The sequence below is a fragment of the Gastrolobium bilobum genome, unplaced genomic scaffold (genome assembly GCF_033153095.1).
Source record: "Gastrolobium bilobum isolate Gb01-03AN ecotype WA unplaced genomic scaffold, APGP_CSIRO_Gbil_v1 utg2264, whole genome shotgun sequence".
NCBI lineage: Eukaryota > Viridiplantae > Streptophyta > Magnoliopsida > Fabales > Fabaceae > Gastrolobium > Gastrolobium bilobum.
Genome location: NW_026899254.1, coordinates 178731 through 199456, shown reverse-complemented (window position 1 = coordinate 199456; position 20726 = coordinate 178731). Strand labels below are relative to the sequence as shown.

At 34.4% G+C, this 20726-nt stretch overlaps 2 protein-coding genes across 6 annotated transcripts; one reads left to right on the top strand and one right to left on the bottom strand.

The window, feature by feature from the left end:
- Nucleotides 1–1108, top strand: LOC133288781 (germin-like protein subfamily 1 member 7). 4 transcript variants are annotated; one of them, XM_061486600.1, is made up of 2 exons: nucleotides 1–162; nucleotides 471–1108. In XM_061486600.1, the coding sequence occupies exons 1-2, from the start codon at nucleotides 48–50 to the stop codon at nucleotides 950–952; spliced, it is 597 nt and encodes a 198-aa protein (XP_061342584.1). In that variant the 5' UTR covers nucleotides 1–47; the 3' UTR covers nucleotides 953–1108. The 4 variants fall into 4 exon arrangements, with proteins under 4 accessions (XP_061342584.1, XP_061342583.1, XP_061342581.1 ...); XM_061486599.1 differs by having other exon boundaries at nucleotides 405–1108; XM_061486597.1 differs by having other exon boundaries at nucleotides 1–165; nucleotides 405–1108.
- A 2171-nt stretch (nucleotides 1109–3279) lies between these two features.
- On the bottom strand, nucleotides 3280–19042 carry LOC133288810 (probable UDP-N-acetylglucosamine--peptide N-acetylglucosaminyltransferase SEC). 2 transcript variants are annotated; one of them, XM_061486628.1, is made up of 29 exons: nucleotides 18983–19042; nucleotides 18659–18872; nucleotides 18087–18232; nucleotides 17861–17959; nucleotides 17681–17731; nucleotides 17024–17140; nucleotides 11477–11533; nucleotides 10610–10729; nucleotides 10214–10276; nucleotides 10049–10127; nucleotides 8569–8678; nucleotides 8439–8492; nucleotides 8276–8343; nucleotides 8083–8185; nucleotides 7660–7862; nucleotides 7210–7306; nucleotides 6627–6698; nucleotides 6438–6514; nucleotides 6221–6337; nucleotides 6015–6099; nucleotides 5757–5924; nucleotides 5431–5541; nucleotides 5246–5332; nucleotides 5016–5143; nucleotides 4801–4883; nucleotides 4505–4610; nucleotides 4209–4355; nucleotides 3858–3978; nucleotides 3280–3764 (listed from the first exon to the last, which is right to left on the bottom strand). In XM_061486628.1, exons 2-29 carry the CDS (start codon nucleotides 18834–18836, stop codon nucleotides 3651–3653), a joined length of 2961 nt encoding a protein of 986 aa, XP_061342612.1. In that variant the 5' UTR covers nucleotides 18837–18872; nucleotides 18983–19042; the 3' UTR covers nucleotides 3280–3650. The 2 variants fall into 2 exon arrangements, with proteins under 2 accessions (XP_061342612.1, XP_061342613.1); XM_061486629.1 differs by having other exon boundaries at nucleotides 3283–3764; nucleotides 8276–8325; nucleotides 18659–19034.
- Between the last annotated feature and the right edge of the window lie 1684 nt (nucleotides 19043–20726).

The following is a 20726-nucleotide window of genomic DNA, read 5'->3' as shown; positions in this document are numbered from 1 at the left end:
CACATATAGCTAGAGAGAGTCACTAGAGGGTAGTAAAGAGTGACAAAATGAAAGTTGTTTACTACCTCGTTGCCTTATTGGCTTTGGCATCCTCTGTTGCCTTTGCCTATGATCCTAGCCCCCTGCAAGACTTCTGTGTGGCAATCAATGATACCAAAACTGGTGGTATATATATATATATATATATATATATATATATATATACATTCTTACATAAATTTTATAGCTCGAATTTTAAGTTTCGGATAAGTTATATTTACAAATTATACTATGTACTAGTACATAATGTAGTCTGTAAATAAAAAATTTATAAATATAATCATACTCTTCTTTAGATTACATCAAGTCAAGAATTAATCAAGATAAGTTTTTTTGTGATTTGTTTTCTTCTTTCTAATTTACAGTATTCGTGAATGGAAAATTCTGCAAAGATCCTAAACTTGCCAAAGCCGAAGATTTCTTCTTTTCAGGACTGGGACCTGGGAACACTTCAAATCCACTTGGCTCAAAAGTGTCTCCTGTCACTGTGAATGAAATATTAGGACTCAACACACTTGGTATATCCTTGGCACGCATAGATTTTGCACCAAAGGGTCTAAACCCTCCTCACACTCACCCTCGAGGCACAGAGATCCTCGTTGTTGTGGAAGGTACTCTTCATGTTGGATTTGTCGAGTCCAATCCCAATAATCGTCTTTTCACCAAAGTGCTGAATAAGGGTGATGTATTTGTGTTCCCCATTGGTCTCATTCACTTCCAGCAAAACGTGGGTTTTGGTAATGCTATTGCCATTGCTGGCCTTAGTAGCCAAAACCCAGGAGTTATTACGATTGCAAATGTTGTGTTTGGATCTAAACCACCTATCTCTCCAGAGGTTCTCACCAAAGCTTTTCAGGTGGACAAAAACATAATCGACTATCTTCAGAAGCAGTTTTGGTACAACAATAGTTGATTCAAGAACAAAACATGAATCATCATATCATCGTGCTTGGACCTTGGATAAATAATTTTCTCAAATTTGCCTCATGAGGTCGATTCTCTCAAAGTGATTAATACTATAATAAATAAAATGCATGTTGGTATTATATGTAACTGGTGTAATTGTTCTGTGTGGATTTTTTTTTTCTACTTGTTCTGTGTGGATTTTAACTTGGTTTGATATATCAATACTGCAAGTTTAATAAAGAACAATATTGTACCTCTCTCTCTTGCCCATAATAATTTGTTAACAAGGTAATGAATAATTGATTTCACTCCAAAATATTAAATTAAAATTTATTTATTTAAAATAACTTAATTTAATATTTTAAAAAACAAGAATTAATTTTTTTTTTAAATTTAAATTTATTTTTATTGACTTTTCACAATTTTACTTTTAAATTTATTTTTTAAAATTTTTCAAGATGTGAAATATTTACTAATACATAATGACATTAATAACATCTAAGTATTAGTGAATATTTACTAATAGCTAATTAATCTCTTTAATAACATGAATGAACTTGGACATGCAATCAGGAGTCTTGTATTAAGTTTTGCCGGCAATTAAATTCTGGGCATACGACACCACGAACAAATTAAATGGGCTACAGCAATTGACAATTATCCTACAAAAGGTTATTCATCGAGTAAATTAGTGAAATGAGTACATTTTCATTATTAAATTACACGAAAATGATCCTAATTTAAAATTATATAAATTTCACTAAAAATGATCCTAATTTCAATTCTTCTTCTTATATAAAGTTCACTATTTTGTTTCTCTTGTATTTGCATTAGACATGCCAACAAAATAATGGGATGGTGAAAATTATAAGCAAAAATTCAACTTATAATTTCTGATTGTCTTCTGTGAGATAATCTGTTTCAATTTTCATTTATAATAATTTTAATCAAGTAGAAAAGCTATGAGATACAACACATGCACTGCGGAGTTTTCTTTTGATACGGGATGGGCATGACAAGAGTATAGAGAGGGTATGTTCAACCCAAGGCAAAAAAAAATTAAAATATTACAATTTTAATAAATAATTACAGATATATTGTTGTTTTGAAATTAATTACAGGTACGTAACACTCATTCACGTTCAAATTGAGCAAGGCAATTCATGCCCAAAGTAGGCGTGAATGCCACGTAATTCACTCGGACCCAATTTAGGCGTGATTAGTCATGCCACATACAGGCATGAATGCATGGTTTATTCTGCCTAATTTGGACATAACTCACACACTTATCCTGCCTCTTTTAGACGTGATTGGCATACTCATTCCTTATTTAAACACCTATCATCTCCACATTGTTCACAACTTATGCATACTCTGTTTTGTGTTTTTTGTTAATATAGTTAAGAATAAGTTCACATTTGGCCTGATCTCATGATGCTCGAACAGGAGTAAGATTTTTTTGAATTTGATCTGAATGTCTGGATGTTGGTTAACTTGAATAAAGACTTTCTAACCGTTGCTAATACTCCCTGGCCGCTTATCTTTTCCACTACGGCGTGGGCCATTTGGTATTGGGGAAACGCTCTGGTACGCGGAGCGCAAGACAACATCTTGACCTACAAGTCATCCACTGTACTCTCAAAAGCGTAGGAAATCTGTGATGCAATAAATCGAAGATCAAATAACATGCCTTCAAAATCTTATGGTCTTGTCCCTATCAGTTGGTTCCCTCTGGAGTCCGGAGGATCAAAATCAACAATGATGATGCCTCTAGAGGAAATCCAGGTCAGTCAGCTTGCGGGGTCTTTTCAAAGATGCCCAGGGCACCTAGATTCAGGGATATCTGGATTCAGGGATTTGCCTATGACATAGGTCATTGCTTAGCGCAAAACTTTAAGAAATCTTGAAGGGAGTTGAACTAACTTGATCTCTTGGTTGCAGGCAAATTGTCATTGAAAGTGATTCCAGAAATGCAATAATTTTGCTCACCAATAATGATGATGCAGCTCACGAACCATGATTAGTGGCTCAAATACAAGCAGAATAAGGATCGGAAAATCCAACTCTCCCATTCATGCCGAGAGGGAAAGAAATGTACTGATTGACTTGCTAATCTACCTTGAACCATCAGGCAGACTTTCTCTTCTCCTCCTCCTCCTCCTCCTAGCATTAGACTTTTACTTTTTGCTTATTTTATCTCTGTTTGTAGAACTCATCGCATTTTGTTATTTTAGCTTGAGATCACCCCTTAGTTTACCAAAAAAAAAAAAAAAAAAAAAAAAACTTACGACAGAGTTTGTGACTAAAATACTCACAAATTTGAGCTGCCTTTTAAACATACAAGTGTTTTTTCTGTCCAGAACAAAAAGACGAAAGATATTAACCTGTGGCAATCGTCTCATACATATATACATAGATATAATCCTCTTAGTTTATTCACTTTCAGAAACAAGTCCTGAATTCTTTTTTCAAAGGAAGAATGTTAGAAGCGAACATTTTCTATGATAAAATAGAAGTACAACACAATTGTTTTTCTCTCTTACTAATACTAGGTAATCCATAAACGGTGACAAACTAAACAATCCCTCAGCATTTTGAGTAACTAATACTTTTTATTCATGAAATTTTAGGTAACCCCTCAGCACTGGGGATAACTACGACTTTCTCTTGATTTTCTTATCTACATTCCCGGCTAATTTCTATGTCTATTTATCATAAGGACATTCGATATCATTTTCAGTGACCTTAAAATGCTGTGGGCGTTGACCAGAGCAATGCAGATTCCACATTTTGAAATATGCTCTTTCGAGATTCCTCACCTAAAACATTCAGCATAAATTAAGAATAATTAAGAGAAAAATTAAGAATAATTAACAGTACAGGCAATTGAACGAATAGCATTTCAAACTCACCCAGCGGGCTGTGTCAAATAGAGGGCAGGTCATGCGTACAGCTTTCAGCTTATTAGTAAGAGCTTGGAGCTTCGGGCGATTCAGAGCCAGTGATACTGCCCTATCTTCATACTCTTTCATGCTACATGGTTTCACGAAAGTTCAAAATTAAGTGAAGCACGAAGTTAACAAAAATAATTGTCAATATCAGACCACAAATATTGCAAGTGAAAAGACATTTACTGGCAACTACGTCAGGCATAAGCATATGGCACCGCCTAATCTTTGAAAGAGGATTAATATGTCTATCTTTAAGGGAATTCAGATTTCAGGCAGCACTAGACAAAAATCAAAATGAAAAGAACAACTAACCTGCTAACAATCATCTCCTCCCCCAGTCCAGTGGCAAGACAGAGTGACCCAGCAACCCTAGTAGCCATTTTCTCAAGAGGTAGAGTGACCATCGGCAAACCTGCCCATAATATATCTGTTCCTGTTGTATGTGCATTGCATAAAGGCCTAAAAGAAAACATAATCAGGATATATAAGTAAAAAAAAACTATGTGAGCAGACAACTGGGAGTAAAACAGGAAGAGGGAGAAGGGAAACCGGATGCAAACAGAACACAAGCAGCAGCTAGGAAAAAAATAGTAGACATGGGAAATTACGTGTCAAGGAACAAGTCTGCTAAAGAACTCCGTCTGATGTGTTCATTCTTCATGGCAACATCTGTGAAAATAATTTGATCGGGCTGTACCCCTTGTGCAAGGGCATCTGAAAGAAGTCCATTAATTAGAAATGAGGCCCAAAAGAAAATTATGCAGCAAATATAAATAGGATAATAAACAGTCCCAATGGTACTGAAATGGAAAATACCCATTGGAGCATTAATACAAACGAATCAGACATTACTAATCATATAAAAAGTTAAAAAAAAAATATCATCAAACAACTACACACATACATGCCCTCAATCTCATTTCGCCTGCAGCAGGAAATCTCAGTAGCCAAAGTGCACTGTTAGGTACACGTTTGAGAATATTGCACCTAAAACACAAACATGGGAAGACATATAAAGGATAAGATGCCAAATTTTGAAAAAACAGAAGACATGAATGGAATATAATTGAGCGAGCATCTAATTATCTAAAAAAGCAATAGAGAGCATCCTCACATTACCATGTATTAAATATTTCAGGGTCCATCTTGTAAAGTTGATTGAAGCATGCAAATATAAATTTACCCTCAGGTAGACCATAATCTGATCGTTTGTGCTGGCAGTTTGGATCTAACACATCCTGATTTTTCTGAACAAACAAATTATGCAGGACAAAGACATTTAATGTCAAGCATCTAAAACAAAATTCAATTGAATCCAAGCTTCTCTATTACAAGTTTGTAAAAATAACCTGTTTATAATCATTTACAAAGTAGCAATGGGGGACATGGACGATCTTTTCAGAATATATATGTGCATACCGTAATGGTGAAACAAACTGCAAGAGAGGTCATAAGAAATCAAAAGCATTTAAATAAGATATAAAAAAGTATGAACTTTCTTATCTGTCTCGCCTGGTAACATCCAGTATCTTACCTCATCAGTAACTAAATAATCTATGTAGGTAGCCCCAGTTGTTCCGGGGAATCCCATATATGAAACTTGAATTGGTGCAGGTTGCATGGCAAATATCTCATTTCTAGCACCCTGCAAAATAACAATGAGAATTACATCATACAATCAAAATTAACGTGAGACGACAAAAGAGACCTTCAGAAACCCAAGCATAAAATTCATAGGTCATGATCCAATTATAGTTTCATACAACAACAGAAAAAAAATGTCGTAAAAATAGTAAACATGTAAAAAAATCAAGTTTCATATAATAAAAAACAAGAATCTTGATCCAAATAGGGAGCTACCTTTGTATATCCATTAAGGTTGACAAGGATATTTATCTTATCTTCATTGATCAATTTTGATATCATATCCGATGACATGGCAGATACATCCACAAAGTGCTCTGCTTCAGATTGAATACGCTGTCTCCACTCAGTACCATCATTTGGACTCAAGGCATAGCAGAACACCTACATATAGATTGTCAGTAAATAATACATTGAGAACAGGGGGAAGAATATTTGGAACACAAATAGATTGAGTAGAACCAAGTTAAATACCTCAACATTCTTCCTGTTGTGCATACCAAAAACAGATCCCATAAGATGAGACAAGGGGTGATTACCAAAGTCACTACTCACATACCTGCAACCCAAAAGTTTCCATATTTAAAAATATAACAATTTTTTTTTTCTTTTGGTACAAATAGAATAAAAGGAATGGGGAAAAAATTGTTTAGAGATTTAGCAAAGTAATTATGACATACCCAACCCTTAACCTCTCATATCCTCCCTCCCGCTTGATAGGAATAGGCGCAGGATGGCTGAATGGAGGAAGAGCGAAACGAGATGCAACTAGAGAGCAGTGTGCAGCATATTTACGGCTGCATAGAGAAGAGGAAAAGACATTATAAACTGAAACAAAGCAAAATAAGTATATAATAGAACGTTCCTTATTTTTTTATTGAATGTCTTCTGTCATACCTAATTTCCAGAGCAAGTATTGGATCGAGAGGATATGCTATTGCATGGAATGGCTGGACACTAGGAAGAACTGACATCTGAAAAACAGAAAATGATAATAATTAAAGCATATTCAAATAAACATGCTTATATTATATCATATATTTATTTGATATAAGAAAGTAAAATGGTGCATGGATTGGGCCTCACATTAATCTGCCTCCTGATTATCCCTTCAACTTCCTTGAACATTTTATCTCGATCCTCCCAACAGCAGACACACTGCAATATGACAAATGATTACGCTAATTGATACCAAATAAAATTATAAACTACAACCTGCAAAATATGATACTAAGTAACCATACTTGGTTTGTGAAATTAGCAGAGCAAAACATTGTGAAAACCAGACAACAAAGAAACTACAAATTTTGAAAAACTACATACACCAATAAAAAGAGATGATATACATCCTGATTCATTTTTGGTGTGTGGGAAGAAGCAGACTGGCACCAAAGGCAGTGCCAAAGACTAATATTAGAAATAATGAGAAAGAACCACAGTGCATTATAATAATACTTATAATTCATTCCAACCACATGACCTGACCAACACCATCTATCTGAAATTTACCAATACAATGGCCATTTAAATGTATAGGTGGTGCATTCAGACAGAATAGAATCACCAAGAACAAACTCATGTTAGAGTACAAGTGAAAGGTTTCTACCAAAAGGTGCTCCACCAGTCACACACTGAAAATAAAAAAATAGTAATAATGAATGGAAAAAACCTGAAGTGTATGTAGGATATTGCAAGTTGCTTCAGGAAAATCTGGACGAAGAATCAATGCCTGTCTATAGCTCTTGACAGCAGCCTCTACATGTCCGCTGAAATAAGCAACATAATTTAGATGAGCTTCCAGCTATGACCCATTATCTAGAGATCATATTGCTTACAAGTCAGTGACAGGTGTTGCAAAGGCAATGGGGGGAATAAAATCTAGAAAATAGAAGGAGTAACTTCAAGCTTCTGATGCAGCTAACCAGAGTAAAAAAGGGACGAGAAATGAACCCTAAAAGATGTAAGAAGTTCCACGCTCAATTTTATTGTCAGGCTAAAAGTACTCTCATTTCAAGCTCACACTGCTACGAACCTTTTTTACTTCAGACTTCACAGTCTAAAGTTAGGGGCAATATGCTTGGACTTCACCACCAAGAAGCAAAACTAAAAGTTAGCATACCTATCTTTATAAGCTGAAGCCAAATTAGCATGGGCTTCAGCCATAGCAGGCCTGACAGTAATTGCACGTATATAATCCTGGATAGCTTCACTAACTCTACCAATCTCCTTATATGTATTCCCTCTATTAACAAGCCCATCAGCTGCCAAGGGATCAATGCGGAGGACCTCATTATAGCATGATATAGCATCTGCGTAATTCCCCTACAAAAATTGGTGCAAGAAAGAACAAAATAGATCAATAATGATATATTTTCATTAACAACTTTTTGTATAAGCTTCTGATCCTTACAGTTCACTCAATGTTTTATCAAGCTTAAATACACCAAATCCCAACTAGTGCATTAACACTAACTCATACAAACACCATATGCAAGCATTATATTTTACATCAGATATGGAATTTTACTCTAGATTTTAATACCTGTTGCTTATAGATTATGGCAAGGTTGTTATAAGGAGCAGACAATCCAGTAGTTACACTCAGTGTAGCCTTGTAATATGAAGCAGCAGCAGCCACCATGTTCCTGCATAACAATTTCAACCAACAAAACTCATATTCTACCATATACCACACAAATTACTAACATTAACATGAAGATACAAGCACTACATACCACTCCATGTATATATTTCCAAGATTGGTCAATGCTTGTGGATGGTTAGGCTGTAATGAAAGACATTGCTTTACACCACAAAAAAGTAAGTTGAGTAGGATTTTAATGGCATGAAAGCACAATGACTAAAAACATATGTAATACAGACAAGAAAAAAGCATACATTATAGCACTGGATTGCTTCGTCCACTCTGCCAACATCTTTTAGAGCATTACCCTAGAAGAAAATCAAAGAAAATATTATACAATTTCACATTTAGGTTTTCTAAACCATGACAAAACAAGAAACCAACCAGATTATTGTAAGCTTCCAAAAATCGTGGGTCACATGCGACAGCTTGTTTATAGTGTAGAATTGCCATGTCCAGTTGACCTTGCTCATAATATATACTGGCCAAATTACCTGCGCACCATTCAATATACAGTACAGTCAATGTAAATAGGATAGATCGAGTTACCCATACTGTGAATTTTAAACCAGCATAGTTAGACTAAATGAAAAGTACATTTGGATCTGCCATCAGGCAGTCGATATCCGAATACAGGACAAACAGATATTCACTATTTTACTACTTTTACATTGTTATTGTCTATCACAGCAAAATTAGTCATGCTAATCAATCTGATATTCACCATTAGAAACTCTCTCCAGTAAGTTTGAATCTCTTACTCCCATATTTATAACGGTAAGTTTGTCAGAAGATGCATCCTGTTTCCTACCAATCTTTTCTTTCTTTATTTTTTAATAAGCTAAAGTAAGCCATAACAAAGAACAACAATATCAACACTTTTATCTTAAAGCAGGGGTCAGCGGTCGATGAACCCAAACAATAAATAAATAAAATAAAAAGATTGAGGAAAAAGAATAGTGAATACATAATAATAATAGTAAATAAAAAATAGAAAAAATGAAAAATATGAGAGAGAAAAATAGATAACAGGAAAAATAACTAAATAAGAAGAAAAAAATAAATAGAAAGAAAAATAAAAAATTGAATAAATAAATATAGGAGAAAAATAAGAAATTAGGTATAGCCGTATAGCTAACAAGGACTTAAAAAGGTCATCACGAACATAGGAAAAAATGAGTCTAGCCCTCTAGACTACTAATAGCTTTTCTCTGCTCCGTCCTAAAACACACCATCCTCCAATCTAATTCTCACTATTAAGTTGTTTTACTACTTTCTCCTAAGTAAGTTTCAACCGACCTCTTTCTCTCTTTATGTTATGCTCTAGGTAACAAACTTTTGTTCTTACCAGAGCTTCTAGTGGTCTTCGAACAATATGCCCAAACCATCTAAATTTATGTTCGCTTATCTTTTCAGCCACCAATAGTCCAATACAACACCCATTTTTCGTTGAATTTCTTTATTTCTTTTCTTATCCATCCTTCCTTGAATGATGAAGCATTCATCTTAACATCCTCAGAATGACAATATATATAAACCAATTATGTTATAATACATCAATGGCCATTCATGACCAGTCATTAGTTAAGTGATTTTACAAATACAGTTACACATTACTATATCACAATTGTGCAATGGTTATACAACTAATTATAACTTTTTCTAAAGGACTGATTATTAACATGATTATTTGCAACACCAGAGAAATCTTCGAGACAAATGCTATCAAGGAACACCATAACCAGACTTTTAAAAGTGGAAAACAAAATGAGCTTTAGTTTTGCACTGATCTTTCACAAAAAAATAAATAAAGAATAAATAAAACTAGCTGCAAAAGATAAATAAATAAAGAAACAGAACTCACCATAAGCCATGGCATAATTTGGCCGTGTCTGAAGGGCATGTTGATAACATGCAATAGCTTCTTGAGGCATACCTAAAGCCTGATAAAGGAGAAAAAAACTATCAAGGTTCCACCAATAAAAATAAACTAATAGTTCCATCCAACCAATCATTCTTAACACCTTACCTTGTACACATTCCCAAGGTTCAGATATGCATCAGGGAAGGTAGGTTTGAGTTTCACTGCTTCCTGAAATTTTATTTTTTTTTAAAAAGGTAAAATCAGAACATATACCTAACAGAATTGTATGAGCAGCATCAGTGACAAAATTAAATCTGATTATCAAGATTTCAGAAGCAGGGTGCAAAAAGCACCATATTAAAGGGAGACGAATACATTGCACATCACTAATGTATGATATGGTAAAACTGCCACTAGTCACTTATACAGGTAAAGTGGTAAACATCAACTAATAATCAAAATTAATTGATGTTTAAGAAGTTTAAGAATCTGATGCACCACTAGCTTCTATGAGAAGTTTAAGAATTTCACTCAAGCATGTGATATAAAATAGAAACGTACCTTATAATACTGAAGGGCCCTGTTGAAATCACCAGACTCCATGAACAGACCAGCAAGATTGGACCATGCAATAGCAAAGGTAGGTTGAATGCGCAATGCCTCAAGGTAACAACTGTATGCCTGCACAAAATGTTAGATTCTGACTATTTGCAATCTTGGAGATGGAAGTTACAACAAGACCAACCATCATCTGAGTCCTGGCTTGAAGACAACAACTTGATATCTGTATCGAACTGTGACTTTGAACACAGTTCCATGCACGAATTATTTAAATCAGTAACCAAATCGTAAACAAACGATGTAGTGTACAAAAACTAAGCACTGAAGGAGTCCTTCAGGCTTCCAGGTCAGCACTAAGCCATTTTTATCAGGCTATACAGAAAATGGGAATGAGTATGACCAGCAGAATACACAATGACGTCACTCATTCTGGGAATCCAGTAGAGAATTATCTCAAACTAGAAGCCAAATTAGTGTTAAGAAACTGAATTGGCTCTAACAGCAAGATGTGGTACACAAAGATCTTCAAACGTATCATTGGGGCAGAAAAGTTCTTATAAAAGACTAATCCAACAGGATGGAGGATCAATCATACTGGGGTATCAAGTATAGCATCATCTCAACCTGGGAAGCCCTATTCATCTTAAGTGAAACTGTTTTGGCTACAGTGGAAGGATGTGGTACAACAAACTCCAATTTCAGATATGCTTCATTTTGGGAGTAAAGATCATTAAAAAAGACTAATCTCCTAAGCTATAAGATTAGATAGTTCAAACAAAAAACTAAACTATAAGTAGTAAAAAAACGTCAAAACTCAAAAGAATACCACTTAAAACAATAAAATGCATATCAAATGTAAGGACTTACTTCTTGCACCAACCCTTGTGCTTTCATTAGATTACCCAAGTTGCTATGGGCATCAACCTGTAGAATACAGACAACGATCACGTAAACAATGATATATCACCATGTGATTGAAATTGGGTTGGATTAGTGTACCGTGTTGAATTATGTTGTAATTTTATTTCCAAATTAAGAAAATGATTTTATTTTTTTATTATTATTTGTTGTTGGGAGAGGGGAGATGTTGGTAATTGTCGACAGTGCTAAGTAAGTGTTGAAACAGGATCAGTGCTTAAAAAGGAAATAACAAATAATTAGTCCAGTTAATTTTTCTTATCGAGGTTCCCAAAAATCAAGTTTAAATTTTTTATACACTTACATCAATCTTTTTGTTTTATTTTCTTTTTCTCCTGAAAAATCTACTAAGTTATTATGCATAGATATCAAATGCAGGTAGCGTCCAGTAGCGATCGACCCCTGAAAAAACTATAGTGCTAACAAGCAATAACAGAGTCCTATACCTATAATTAAACCTTTAAACTAAAGACAAATAAACACTATTAGAGAACCCAAGACAAATAAACAATGTCACAACCCCCCAGAAGAACCACCCAAAATGTTTGGAACAAAGAGAAGCTAATTGCTGGTAGCAGGAAATAGAAGTTGGTCGTAAGAAAAAGAAGCTGTTTGCTGGTGCTGCTGGTAGCGGAGAGAAGAGAGTGAACGAGAGATTTAGGTCGATGAAGAGAGAGAGGGGGTAGAGAGGTTCAGCACAAAAACATGGTTAAAAGACGATTTTATTCCTAAAATAATATTGTTGGCTCTTTAAATTGAGGGTAAAATTAGAATCTTACGACCTTTTGGCCACAATTTGACCATTATTGCGACCGTTACCAAAAATCGTTGCGTGGCGTAGCGGCTAGTGGTGGTTGGGTGCCACAACACGTTACAATAGCGCGCAAAAGCGGCGCTATTGGTAACTATGTTATTGTGAACAAGAAGCCCAATCTAGTAATTGACCGTTACCAAAAATCATTGCGTGGCATAGCGGCTAGTGGTGGTTGGGTGCCACAACACGTTACAATAGTGCAATAGCGCGCAAAAGCGGTGCTATTGATAACTATGTTATTGTGAACAACAAGCCCAATCTAGAACTAATTACTGGTTTGATAATAGCTAGTTAGCTACATTTACTATTCTATCCTTGCTATTATTTATTCTAATAAAGTTAGTGAATGTTATAAAACAACATATAAAAAAGAATGTGTTGTTTGTTTCATTTATTAGTTAGACTATGTAATTATTTGTTTCTTTTAGTAGCAAGATTATATTTCCTTATCCAAATCCTTATCTTTTAGGATTTGGACCTTTAGACCCATTAGTCTCTCTCTCTCTCTCAAAATATACCATATTGCTTTGTACATATTTTCTTTGAGAATCAATAATGTTTTTGAGTTTTTCTCATTTCAAGTTGGTATCAGAGTTCTCGATCTGGGAGCCTTTTGCTTCAGCAGCCACCGCCCCAAGTGCCATCCTTCTTTACACCTTTAGTGCATCCAAGTCACTGCCTTTAGTGCTGATTCTCTTGCATAGCTATTGTGACTCAACTTCTGATCACTTTTCCAATCACCAATCGCCACCAGGAAATTATTTCGATTTGTTAAGGTAACTTTTTCACTCAAAATATCCAAATCTACAGTTCTACAACACCATTGTGCCCCAGAATTTCTCTACACGCCTCCACACACAACTCAAAGTTTCAACCGCCGTTTATTACGTTTTTTACGGCACGTGAAGCGTAGTCTCGGTCATTGCTCGTCGTCGCCGTGCTCGCCTCGGCCTCCTCTTTCCATATCTTTCCTTATCTTTTCAATCCAACACCATTTGGGTTTGGGTCTTTGTTTTCCCATAAAGCTCGATCTTTTTTGTTTTGTTAAGGCTTCCGTTGTTTAGATTTGACATTTTAATCGTTGTTTGGCGATCTTCGATAATTCAAGCAAGTTAGCGCTTTAGTTTATGCATCGTTATGGATACTTTTAGTAAGACATTTTACTCTTGCTCTCGTGCTATGAATGGTAAGGACACATGTACTCAATTATTTTACTGGCTTTTGACATTAATTTTAGAAGGTTTTGGAATGTTGAGTCTGGTGCAACTAATCATATGACTTGACAGCATGATATCTTTCTCTCTTATCAACCCGTCAGTAGTATTCGTACTATTATTGTAGCCGATGGATCTCATATATTAGTTGTTGGTTCTGGTACCATTCAAGTTCAACCCTCCTCATATCTAAAAAATGTTCTCCATGTTGCCAAACTCTCTCATAATCTTCTCTCCATTGACAAACTTACCACTGATTTGAACTGTGCCATAAATTCTTTCATACTTATTGTGTCTTTTAGGATCTCACCACGGGAAGGACGGTTGGAGTTACTAAGGAACATGGTGGGTTGTACTATCTCCTTCTAGAACATTTTGCAAATAGTACCCAGGAACATTTGTTTGTGGCTCATAACCAATCCACTTCAGAGTCTATGATTTGGCTTCAACACAAGCGCTTGGGGCATCCACCTTTTAGTCTTCTCAAGACCTTGTTTCCGACCCTATTCAAGTACGTGTCCTTTGAATCACTTCATTGTGATGTATGTGAGTTTGCAAAACACCATCATACATCATTTCCTTCTAGCTCCATAAAAAGTATCGAACCATTTGATCTTATTCACTTTGATGTTTGGGGACCATCTAAATAATATATCAAGTGCTAAGTGAGTTGTTTCGTTCATTGATGATTATACCCAAGTAACTTGGATTTTCCTCCTGAAGAACGACTCGAATGTGCACCTACTTGAAGTGGCTAGAGCATTACTTTTCCAGACATCTGTTTTGCGCTCTTATTAGGGAGAAGCTGTGATTACTGCAACATATTTGATCAACCGATTACCCTCTCGGATTCTTGAAAATATAAGTTTAGTTCACCTCATGACCTCTCTTTTTCCATTTGTCCCTATTATGCAGAGCCTACAGTCTTGCGTCTTTGGATGTATTGCATTCATCCATGTTTATAAACATCATCACGGTAAATTGGATCCTTAAGCTCTTACGTGTTTCTTCCTCTAATATGCCCCAACTAAAAAGGGTACAAATGCTATTATCCTCCGAGTCGCAAGTAATTTGTCTCCATGGATGTATGTAACACTCTCCACTTGTCCTTAGCTTTAGGGAGAGACAAATACAGAAGATTCATCCATTTTCTTCAAATCTGAGTCCCACTTACCTTTGCCCAAACCTCGAGTCAGGCTCTATTGAATCTACCCCAATTACTACACTACATGATAATGAGCGGGAAGACTTATTTGACGACGAGGCTTATAATGAGTAGGAAAATTTAGATGATGAGGCTGGCTGTTCATATGTATTTCATCCGACATGACTCCCCCTAACATTAAAGAAAAGGCTAATCTATAGAAGGCCGAGACACCCGAATTATTGTATAAGAGGAAGAAAAAATCCATACCACCCCACGAGCAACTGCAATAGCCTGAACCACTGGCAAGTACTGAATGCATTACTATTTCTATTCCTGAGCGTAATATTATAAATCCTGATGACTTGCCCATTAGCTAAAGAAAAGAGAAAATGTCTCGTACCCAACACCCGATCTCTCATTATGTTTCTTTTAAGAAACTCTCTGTGCAACATAAAAGTTTTATTTCATCACTTGATTCCATTTCAATCTCGGCATCAGTGCATGAAGCATTAAAATATGAGAATTGAGTTCAAGCCCTGCACGAGCACAACGAAACGAATGCCTTAGAGATAAATAGAACAAAGGAAGTTAATGATAGGCCAAGCGAAAAGAAAGATGTGGGGTAAACATGGGTTTATACTATGAAATATAATTCAGATGGTACTCTTGACAGGTAAGGCTCAATTCATAGCTAAGGGTTACACGCAGACGTAAAGCATTGATTACGAAGAAACATTTGCTCTGGATCTGGTGGCCAAAACGAACACAGTGAGAGTCCTACTATCCTTGGCCGCTCACTTTAACTGGAACTTGAACTAATTTAATGTGAAGAATGGCTTCCTCAGCGGCGAGTTAGAAGAGGAAGTTTTACATGGAGATTTCGCCGGGATTTGACTCCACAAATGGAGCTAATGAAAAGTGAGTTAAAAAAGGCCCTATATGGGTTGAAGCAATCCCCACATGTTTGGTCTGAAAGACTTACCAAGATTATGTTATTATTGGAATATAAGCAAAGTCAAGGAGATCACACATTTTTCTTTGAACACTCCCAAGAAGGTAAGTTCACTATTCTGCTAGTTTATGTTAATGAGATTATTATAGCAGGGGATGATGCATTTAAGAAATGTGCTCTTCAAAAAAGACTAACTGCTAAATTTGAAGTTAAAGACCTTGGAAAATTGAGGTATTTTCTTGAGATCGATTATCACTTCAACAAAGAAAAGCTAGATAGAAGATTGATCATTACTCCCCATATTCCTTCTGATTGCCAATTAGCTGATGTTTAGACCAAGGGACTTCCCACGACAGATTTTAAGAACTTACCAGCAATCTGAGAATGATAAATATACATTCCTCAGCTTGAGGAGGAGTGTTGTAAATATGAAAGATAGCTGTTATTATTTGTTTCCTTTATCAATCACATATGTTTCCTTATATTTTAGGATTTGGATTTATTCCTCTACGCCCTTTAGTCTCTATATATATCGTATTCCTTTGTATATATATTTTTTAGAATCAATAATAATTTTTTTTCTCCTTTTAAGTGAATGCAATTCTTCCTCCACATCGGAAAAGGTCAGTAGAGTTATATTAAATGACTTATAATTTTCCACATTGAATGGAGACGGATTGAGGACATGAAAGACAACTCCATTATCCTTTCTCGAAATGAAGGAGAAATTGCATTCTTACATAATGTTTTATAATATCCGTAAATTTACTATAATAAATAATATTAAGATTACAATAGTTAAAGTAGCTATTACTAAACCAACAATTATTTCTGGATCGAGCAGGTTGTTCATCATCGCTTAGGAGATGAGATTTTACTGGAAAAAGGAAAGAAAACAAAACAACATACATAAAACAGCATAAAAAATTTGAACTTCACCGCCTTTTCTAAGAAACAAGCAAAAATTAACAGAACCAACAATTTATTATTATTTTTTAAGCATTTATCCTTTATAATCTTTCCTCACTTCGTCTGACTTTCTTAGCACAATAAGTAATGAACAACTTTTGCCCTCCCCAAAAACGAATAATAATAATAATAATAATAACAATTGATTTGATAATAATAATAATAATAATAATAATAATAATAAATAAAATAAATCAATTTCTTAATTTGGAAATAAATTACAGCATAATATCAATTTGGTATGCTAATCCAACCTGTCAATTACAATCACATTCACCAAAGCTAAGGAAACCAGACATTAAAATGGAATGGAGAAGAAAAGTGAAAAGTTTACACCCTATGCTTTCAAAATAACTAAGCTTGAGCAGCAATTTATCATCAAACAAAAAGCAAAGAATACCATTAGAGGGTTTATAGCAAGTGCTTGACGACAACACTGAGCTGCTTCAGTGAGTCTTCCTTTGCGCATGTATGCACTAGCTAGGTTTGACCATGCATCAGCAAAACTGGGACGAAGCTATAACAGAAAAAGCAGGAGGGGGAAAAAGTTAAAACATACAAGAAAGTACATGGTGAAAAATAAAATTGCATCAGATCAGGGAAAAACTACTAATAATTGAAAGAGGTAGTTATAACAATTAAAATTAAAGCATCAGTACAACAAAAAATAAGTATCTGCACCAAATAAACTTATGGTGAAGATTGAATGGTTGTCTCTAATTATAAATTCATGGCTCCAATAAAGCAGGACAGTTATGACCTATCATTATTACAGACATCAACAAATAAAAGAAAATTATGATAGTCAACTAAAATAATGAACAGAATCAGATCCACATACTAGAATTGAATTTATACAAGATATGTTGCCATAAATCTGATTTTCAATTGATGGACATAAATAATGGGAACTTACTTTTGGAAACATTGGAACTGAACTACCATATTTTAGGAGAGCAGTAATACAAAAAAGAAAAAGAAAATTAAACCAAAGCATGAAAGCAACATATAAGTTCATAAAACAAACACAAGACAAAGTCCAGAATTGCACACAGACCTCTATGGCAATCAAGTAGTAGCGAATTGCAAGGTCAATGTTTCCTTTTTCCTGCACAAATGGAAAGCTCTATTAATTCTGCAATTGTATGTGATTTGCCTACTACACACATAAAAAAGAAAAGAAAAAAAGTATAACATGTTCCTTCACAGGCATACCAGATTAGCAGCGGTTACTTACCTTCCATGCATTTGCCATATTCCCGTAACATTCAGCAAAGTGTGACTCAATCCTAATGGCTTCTTCATTTTTTGCAATACACATATCAAAATCATGCAACTGCACAGACAAATAGTACCATGTGTTCAGAATGCAGTACAAAAAGAACAAGAAATCAGCACCAAGCATTATAAATAAACCGTCCAATAAATTAAAGACAGAAAAATACAATAAAAGAAAAAGAAACCTGGTAATAAATTGCACCCAGGAGTAGTAAGTTGTCAGTACGGAGAGGATTTAACTCATAGACAGTGTTGCTATGTTCTAGGGCCTGCTTATAATTGCCAGTCTTGTACATTTTATGTGCAAGAGACAAATGAAAATCTTCATCAACTGCATCAAGGAGCAATTTTGTTTTTTAATAGATAAAAAGTATAAATAGTGCCATGAAATGCTCAGGATGTATATAAATATGGCACTTATATCAGGCGAATGAGTGAGTGGCAAAAGTGATACAGGATACTTATAAATATGGGACTTATATCAGGTATATGATTCAGGGTTTACCAATAATTTTTTTTTGGAAATTACGAAATAGGCTATTCCTGATCACTAAAGCAAGCCTCGATAAGAAATAGCAGATTGAAAAATAAATAAAATACGCACCCTGTTAAAAATCCCCTATTAAACCCTAACTACGAGATTGAAGCCAGAATTGAATAAAAACCAATTTCCGATTCAGGTAAGAGAAAATAAAATAAAATTGAAGCAGCATTAACAATGAACTGGATTTCACATGAACAGATATTATCGCAAAACCTTCGTTAGAATCATGGCCGCGTAACGGCAATAGAGTGCTCGACGCGGAGTCTTGCTTGACGGAGAACGGTTCGACACGATCCCCAGCTAACGGCTGCCGTGACGTATCGGCTGAACCGGGAAGCTGCTGCTGGGGGTGGTAGTGATGGCGATGGTGTTCTCCCTTCACGGAGATCATGGTGCCGATGGAGTCGAGCAGCAAGAGAGATCGGAGCTGTATCAGAGGTAGAAGAAGGAGATGATCATTAGAAGAAGTGGGATCAGAATGAGATCGCGAGAAAAAATAGTGGAGGAAGAAAATTGCTCGAAAAATCCAAACTCTACGTTAGAAATTTCTCGAGGATTTCTTCTTCTTTCTTCCCTTGTCTTTTTTTTTTTTTTTTCTGTAAGAATTGGTAATGGTGACACGACGAAGAAGTGCTTTATAGGTGATCAGGATCCTCGGTCTCGAAGAGATCTGGACCGTTCATGTGGTACAGAACAAGATACCGCCGTTTGTTAAAGGGAGATTTCATTACTCACTGACACGTAAGTAGTACTTTATCTATTATAATATTATTTGCCTCTTTCTTTCCTTTTCCAATAAACAACCAAGCCGTGTCGTTCCGCTATTTAAATATGTGTTTCGCAAAGCATTAAAAAACGAGAAATGTATGTACTAAAAAAAAAAAAAAAAAAAGCGAGAAATATTTTTTTTCTTTTTTGTTTTAAAACAATATTAAAGATATTTTTTTAAAAAAGGTAAATTAGTTTAATGGGTTTGATATTTATCATTTTTAATGACATAAGTTATGTCATTTTAGTAGAGAAATAGACACAAGAAATAAAAATTATAGGAGAAAAAATGGTTGGATTTTTTTAATTTAAATTTAAAAAAATTATTTTGTGTCTATTGTCTCTTAAAATGACATAGTTTTATATCATTTAAAATGACAAATAATTTTCTCTTAATTTAAATATGTATTTGACAAAAAAAAAATTATTTTAGTAAACAACAAATATTCTTTTAAAATAAGTTCTTTTAAAATAAATTCCTTTAATAAAATATCACAATTTTTTTATTTTAAAATAAATTAAAATATAAAAAAATAAATGTCGCCTTGTTTTGTTTTTGAACACCGACTTTCCACTGGATCATTAGTTTTAACATTTATACACTGTTACTTTATTTATGACATCGCTGACTTTTTTCTTTCCTGATTGTTTTCCAAAAAAAAAAAAAAAAAAAAAATTGTCCTTTTGCATGTAATTGAAAAGAAATAAATTGATCTTTCAACTGGTTAACCGAAAATCCAACTAGTTTGGTTGAAATATCATCGTATTCATATAGAATCTTCATTCTTAATATTGAATCCTCTCATTAAGAAAAACAAATTCCTAACCGGTGGTTGGTAGTGAAAAAAAATATTTATATCAACAAACTATTGTCCTTAATTTATATTTTTTAAAATAAAAATAAATAATAATCAGGGATTATCTGAAATTATAATTACATAATTAGAAGTTAATAAGTATGAAATCATAATTAAATAATTAGAAGTTTATAAGCTTGTTACAACAATTGTCAGTTGAAAAATTATAAAAAAAAAAAAGAGAAACAAATAAAATCATATATAGTACTTGAAATTATAATTGAAGAGTTATAAATATTTATAATTTTTACATTTTTACATTTCTTTTTATATGAACAATAAAACCCCAATAAAGAATAAGTCTGCTGCTTGGAGTTTAGGGAAAGCTCTCTTATTTCTTTCCCCCCAACTTTCTTGATATTATAGCTACTCAAAAGCAATAATGGAGCCAAAAAAATTTTATGAGGCAAGATATTCAAAATTCACATAGGCAGGGTAATAGAATAGTTGATCGATATGTAGTCATATTTTTCTTCAAATTGTTTTCATATATGAGGAACAATAAAAACAAAGGGAACGAATTTATATTACACTACATTTTTTTTAAAGTCTCATGAATTTGAGACGGGCAATCGCATGATTCTAACATTATTAACCTATTTGTTATGACTATTTATGAACCTGGGCAGCAATAGAGAATTCTAACATTGAGAGAA